The sequence below is a fragment of the Lipotes vexillifer genome, unplaced genomic scaffold (genome assembly GCF_000442215.2).
Source record: "Lipotes vexillifer unplaced genomic scaffold, Lipotes_vexillifer_v1.1 scaffold776, whole genome shotgun sequence".
NCBI classification, from domain to species: domain Eukaryota; kingdom Metazoa; phylum Chordata; class Mammalia; order Artiodactyla; family Lipotidae; genus Lipotes; species Lipotes vexillifer.
Window position 1 is genome coordinate 2,750,813 of NW_006777292.1, and position 7,119 is coordinate 2,757,931.

At 35.5% G+C, this 7,119-nt stretch overlaps 1 protein-coding gene across 2 annotated transcripts in view; it reads right to left on the bottom strand.

The window, feature by feature from the left end:
- Positions 1 to 7,119, bottom strand: part of SPAST (spastin) — a 59,570-nt gene that overhangs the window by 24,555 nt on the left and 27,896 nt on the right. For both annotated transcript variants that reach the window (XM_007450958.1, XM_007450959.1), the window contains 3 exons: positions 3,435 to 3,622; positions 2,251 to 2,384; positions 1,877 to 1,970 (listed from right to left, as the gene is read on the bottom strand). In XM_007450958.1, the coding sequence (XP_007451020.1) occupies positions 1,877 to 1,970; positions 2,251 to 2,384; positions 3,435 to 3,622 (416 nt within the window). The remainder of the gene's footprint in view (positions 1 to 1,876; positions 1,971 to 2,250; positions 2,385 to 3,434; positions 3,623 to 7,119) is intronic.

Consider the following 7,119-nt stretch of genomic DNA (forward strand, 5'->3'; position numbering starts at 1 on the left):
AAAAAAAAAAAAAAAAAAAAAAAATAGAAAGAATTAGCTGGCAGTTATAGCCTTGAAGCAGCAGTCTAATGTTAGGAATCTTATTTATCTCATTTCCTAGAACCACCACTTAACTATAATCTTGAGCAAGAAATTTGGATTTCAGGATTAGTTTCTTTATCCACAAATGCACTAGATGACTGCTAAGACCCTTTTCAGGTCTACAATTATATGAGTTCTTTCAACAAGCATTTTTTTGTCAATACTCACTCTGCTACATTTACTACTCTTACATAACTCCAGGCAAAAAGTAAGCCCAAATACAAGCTATAATATGTTTCCCCAAAGTGTGGCCTGAGGTTGTACAAGAGATAAATTTGGCTCATATAAGGACAATGGCTTCTATTTTAATAATTCTCTATTTTATTGTGTATTAAGAAAATTTCAATTAGTATATTAAACCAGTGATTTCATGCACACTGCTTCTTAGAGTGGGCAAGAAGTAAAAATAAAGAAAGTGGACTCAAAAAATAGTAAGTTTCAGTATAGTTGGTACTCACAAGTTATAAACACCATGAAAGTAGTAATAAGAGTGACATAGACTATAGAAAAATAGAGCCACACAACAAATTCATTTAAAAGCGTATTCATCACAATGTGCCATATAACATCTATTTTCACGAGATTTTGTAAATGAGTCCATTAAGACTTGAAAGTTGTAGGAGAAGAGAAATAACTAATCCAGGCTGGATCCTCATATTTATTTTTCGCAATATTTTCAGAACAGAATCAAACATGCAATCTGTGAATTTAAGAATCCAAAACAATGCTAATTGGGAGATTAGGTTTGACATAAATACACTACCATGTGTAAAACAGATAGCTAGTGGGAAACTGCGGTATAGCACAGGGAGCTCAGCTTGGTGCTCTGTTACAACCTAGATGGGTGGGATGGGAGGGGATGGGAAGGGATGGGAGGGATGGGAGGGAGGCCCAGAGGGAGAAGGTATATGTACACATATGGCTGATTTACTTCGTTGTACAGCAGAAACTAACACAACACTGTAAAGCAATTATACTCCAATAAAAAAGAATGAAGCACTGAAAAAAGAAAAACAATGCTATGTGTGGAAAATTAAATATTTATTATCAATTGCAAGATTACCTAACTTCCTTAGTGAGTTTAAAAATAAGGGATGAAAGGTGAGGTCCGTACCCATCATTCACCAGCTCTCCACTTACTTTGATGACTTAATATCTTGAAAATAATTCTTTTATTTATTTATTTGTTTGTGTGTTTATTTATTTATTTATGGCTGCATTGGGTCTTCATTGCTGCCCATGGGCTTTCTCTAGTTTCGGTGAGCAGGGGCTGCTCTTTGTTGTGGTGCGCAGGCTTCTCATTGCAGTAGCTTTTCTTGCTGCAAAGCATGGGCTCTAGGTGTGCAGGCTTCAGTAGTTGTGGCACACGGACTCCCAAGTTGTGGCTCGCTGGCTCTAGAGCGCAGGCTCAGTAGTTGTGGCACACAGGCTTAGTTGCTCCGCAGCATGTGGGAATCTTCCCGGACCAAGGATCGAACCCACGTCCCCTGCATTGGCAGGCGGATTCTTTCTTAACTTTAAATCTCTCTTACCTTGATATAAAAATTATTTCCTGTTACCTACTTTTCCTAAATTTAATTAAAAATGGTTTGGGAATTAGGAACCATTATATTTATTCTCCTCTCCAGTATAAATAACTAGTCAACATTAACTGCTAATGTGTTTTTCCTTTAAAAGACGTCTAACCTACTGTTATATGAACTAATCATTCTAGTATACCTCAAACACTTCTTTACTGTACTATGGATTCAGTAATGGATGATGCTATAGGAAAATGATAATATAAAATCCTTACCTCAGGCCTCAGAGAAGGAAGAATAACAATTTCTTGCAGTGCTTGTTTTGCCAACTCTTGACCAGCTATATCATCAAATTTAACAGCTGTTCCACTAAGAAACAGAATTTCTGTTAGCTCCATAACAGAAATATACTTCAGTTATTATAATATTAATTCTAAGCTCTATGTAACATAGCCATTTTTATGTTAACTGTGAAACTATAGTTATATCAGTAAAGCAATGGTTTTCTACATTTACAGTAATTGAAAACCATCATAAAAATTACATATGTAAATTAGACAAGGTATATATTATCCATTTCACTCATGATATATTTCATAAATAAAAAAATTTTAAAACCCCATAAAACACTTTAGATGACAAAACTTACTTGTCCACAATTTCGTTCATTATAAGGTTAGCAAGGTTGCTGTCCACATTCCTAAAGTGCTTCAAGTCTTTCTTTTTACGAGCAGCAGTTGTAGGGGTAGAAGGTTTATTTGTTCTATTTGTTTTTGGTGTACTCTTGAAGGACACAAAATTTTAATGTGAAAACACAACATAATGTTTGCACTTTTCACATGTGAGTCAACCTTAATGTTCACAGAATTAAAGGCTTAAAAGTAGCAAAAAATAGATATAAAAATCCAAAAATTGTATATTTACTCCAAGATAAAATGGCATTCACTATAGAACTACATTTGGCATGAAGTGGGTTTATAGAAGATTTTATCCAGAGAGATTCAGTTACTATAAAATAAAAAGGCTGTATCACAATGCAGTCATACAATTTTGATCCTTGTTAGAATTGTAACAAAACTCTATGTATGTTTGTTATAAAACATTTATGTAGATTTAAATAATTAAAAGAATAACAAATTTTAAATGAACTATAGGGAATTCCCTGGTGGTCCAGTGGTTAGGACTCGGCACTTTCACTGCCAAGGGCTCGGATTCAATCCCTGGTCAGGGAACTAAGATACCACAAGCTGCACCATGCGGCCTAATAAATAAATTAATTTTTTAAAAAAAGAATTATACAGTATTATATAAAACAGATTGGATAAGCAAACTTACTATTAAAAAACCTATTTAGAACCAAAAGGAGTTAAAAAAATTTTGCTTAAAAAATAATAGAGAGGGCTTCCCTGGTGGCGCAGTGGTTGAGGGTCCGCCTGCCGATGCAGTGGACACGGGTTCGTGCCCTGGTCCAGGAGGATCCCACATGCCACGGAGCGGCTGGGCCCATGAACCATGGTCGCTGAGCCTGCGCGTCCGGAGCCTGTGCTCCGCAATGGGAGAGGCCACAACAGTGAGAGGCCCGCGTACCGCAAAAATAAATAAATAAATAAATAATAGAGAATAAAAGAGGTTTGCTTTTTAGTAGCAAGTTGCCACTACTACTTAGAGACTTTAAAATCTAAATTAAAAAAAAGAAAAATTTCATTCAATGTTGTAGAAACATCGATTCTCTAAGGTATTATAAAGTACTTGTAATAAACTTAAGCAAGCATATCATGTTCAAAATTTTCTATTTGCAACAGCATAGCAATTAAAGTTACTGTCTCCAAATACCTTATGAGTGGCAGTTGCAGGACCGGGTCCCTGTCTCACTCCAGAAACCATGGATAAACCACTGCAGCTAGGTGCTCTGTGGTGGCCTGAAAGACCTGTGGATCCAGTTTTCATAACTGTTTTTGAACGAGGCAGTGAATTACTAGTGTGTGTTAAGGGATCTTTTCTTTTTGGAACAGCTCCACTTTCTATCAAGGAAAAAAATAAAATCATCATGGTTAGAAAATTGTGGCTAAACATTATAAAAAGTAATATAAAGACCAGTACAAATCTGTAAAACTAATAATATTTTTTTTACTTCAACAATATTTCAAAATAAGATTTCAATCAGAATATATACTAGGGTGTGTATAAGGGTTATTACTGGGTGTGGGCAAGATTATGGGTTATTTAGCTTTTTCCTTTTCCTGATGTATATTATAACTTTCTTATAAGGAATATGTATTTGCTATAAAAAGAAATAACTTTATTTGTGGGGACAGAAGGAGGATATAAAAAAGGTACCAAGCAATAAAGCTGCCAAAATGTTTTTTTCTTTTTTTTTTTCTTTTGTTTAAAAGCTGCCAGGGCTTCCCTGGTGGCGCAGTGTTGAGAGTCCGCCTGCCAATGCAGGGGACACGGGTTTGTGCCCTGGTCCGGGAAGATCCCACATGCCGCGGAGCGGCTAGGCCCGTGAGCCATGGCCGCTGAGCCTGTGCGTCCGGAGCCTGTGCTCCGCAACGGGAGAGGCCACAACAGTGAGAAGCCCGCGTACAGTGGGAGGCCCGCGTACCGCAAGAAAAAAAAAAAAAAAAAAAAAAAGCTGCCAAAAATTAAACAAAATGTAGTAAAGGCATTAGGGATAGGTTGTATGGAGGAAAAAAAAAAAATAGCACTTCGTTCCAAACTTTTAAGACTACAAAATAGAATGAAAGTCTAGTCTGTGCCACCAAGTTTTAAAAAATAATTTTAATTTAAAGGGTATAAAGATATGGTTAAATCGCCAAGTATTTTTACCCTCTATCTATGCAAATAAACACATATAGGACACCTTCAATTAAATCTAAAAGGTTACCTGACCTAGCTACTGTGCTCTTCTACATAAATTACAGACTTCTGAATGTTCAAACCTCGCTGCTTCTAAATAATATTTTCATATACTATACAACAAACATCAGAGTTTATGAATAACAATGTTCACTGTGAAGACAGATGTTAAATCAGTCAGCAAATTAGAGTAGTCTAGAGAAAAGACTAGCTTAAGGACAAAAGCCTTATTGTTGCTCTTGTCATCAAATCCCTTAATATGGTTTAAGGAAACAAAAGAAGGGAACTTAAGAGTACAGTAAATTAGGGACTTCCCTGGCAGTCCAGTGGTTAAGACTCCATGCTCCCAATGCAGGGGGAGCAGGTTAGATCCTGGTCAGGGAATTAAGATCCAAGGGTTCTTTTCTAGTAAACAAATGCAAAGTTCTGTACCGTATGTTCAAGGAACTAATATAATGACCCTATAGGAAGAAGCAGGAAAGCAATCCAGAAAAGGGAATGACAATAAGGAAAAGCCAAGGTGTGAATAAAAGCAAGGTCTGTCTAGGGTGATGATAAGTATCATGCATTTCAGAGGGGAAAAAAGGAGACTGGAGAAGAATTTCTTCAAACAGAAAATATATAGTCCTAAGATTCCAAATGGATAGAAATTTTCATAAGGAATTGTGAGAATGACAGCAGACTTTTCATAAAAATAACAAAGGTCAGTAGACAACGGAGTATGCTCAAAATGCTGAAGGAAAAAACAATGTTAACTTTCATTTATTCTATATTCAGGTGACCAGTCATGTAAGAATGAGAGTATTTTCAGACACTAGAAAGGCTGAGAGAGTTTACTATCTACAACCTTCATTAAAAGAAATACTAAAGGAGGTCTTTTAGTTAAAAAGCAAATTAAACACAGAAAGAAGTAAAAAACTGTAATATGAAGCTAGAGAGCAAGAAAAAAATCAGACAACCTGGGGGGAGGAAAAACCCAAAAGGGAAAATAATTAAAATATATTATTTGTCTTTGGGTAAACAATATTTACTAAGTTTCTAATAATATGAAATATAATTTTTCAATATAACTAAAAATAGTGATATATATACATATATATGTACATATATACAAACAAACACAGAATGAAGGATATTGGTGGCATAAGAGAATTAAACCTTCTTCTACCTGAAAAAGAAGTCAATACATATCAAAAACTCATAAATCAGGAACAGCAATAAAAGCATAATATTTGAAAGTATAATGAGCATGAGAAAAAATAGCAAAGAGTTAAATATTGTATGAGGAGCCAAACTAGGGGTGCAGGTAAGAAAGGGAGATATAACAGGTGTGAAGGGGAATATTATTTCTCTTTATAAACCTTTTCAGTATTTTTAAATCAACAGTTTAGGGTATAATCTATGTACAATATTTTGCATGCATTTAAAATGTATAATATATTGGCAAAATAGCCACTGAAATCAAGATACAAAATGTTTCCATCATAGCCAAAAGTTTCCTTGTATCCATTTGCATTGCATTCCTCTTACTGCCCCTAGCCCTAAGCAATGACTAATCTGCTTTCTGAATATTGGAGTCATCTGATTTAGCAATTTCTATTGATCTAAGTTCAAGGTCACTGAATCTTTCATTTGACATCTCCAATCTGCTGTTGAGGCTACCTAGCAATTTTCACCAACTGTACTTTTCAACTTTAAAACTTCCATTATTTTTATTGTTTAGTTTATATTCTCTGCTAAGATTGCAGGTTTGTTAACAGATGCCATTTTTTCTTTTAATTCTTTGAACATATTTATAATGGCTGCTTTGAAGTCTTTATCTGCTAAATTCAACATGTGGGCCCAGTCAAGAATCAGTTTCTACAGGGTGATTTCTTTCTTGAGTAAGGGTCACACTTTCCTATTTCTTTGCACGTCTAATAATTTTGACTTGAAAATTGGACATTGTAGATAACACATAAAGTAGTAAGCAGACTTTGGCATATCTGCTTCCTAAGAGAGAAGAAGTAACTCATCCAAGTGAAACATCATAGAATGTTCCATAAGTGGGTGACACTAATGAACTAGGCATGAATGAGCCAGCTGATTCACTAAGGCTCAACGGGAATCAAACACCAGTGCTGCATAAATTAGCTGTGAAGTCAGTATGTCCCCCCAACAAGAAGAAAGAACAGAACTGATAACTAGGTATTTAAAATAAGACAGTTTGATTTTTTTAATGGGTCCCAGAAGAGAAAGCTGCTTTTGTCCGCCAACATGGCAGAAAAATACAATGGGATCTCACATGTGGAATTAAGTAGAAGAAAATCAAGATAACAAGGGAAAGGCATAGCAGCTCCTCAGGGATAGAAAATTTTGCTGTTTACTCAGGTAGGATTATTAGGATCTCAAATTTGTATTTTGGAAACTTCACTATTTACACGTGGTGCATTCTTACATTTCTTTGTTTTTTCAAACAGTTCATTATGAAGATGTCAGCCCTTCACAGCCATGCTAAAAGAAACAGACAAAATACTTCTCTATACTTGAAAAGGTTATTTTAAATCAGATACAGGAAGGAATGGGAAAATGAATATAGTTACTAAGGTGGGGCTCTGTAGTGGAAGACCAAACCAGACTGAGAACTCCTTAAGGGAGAGGTGAAGCCACAAGGGAAAGA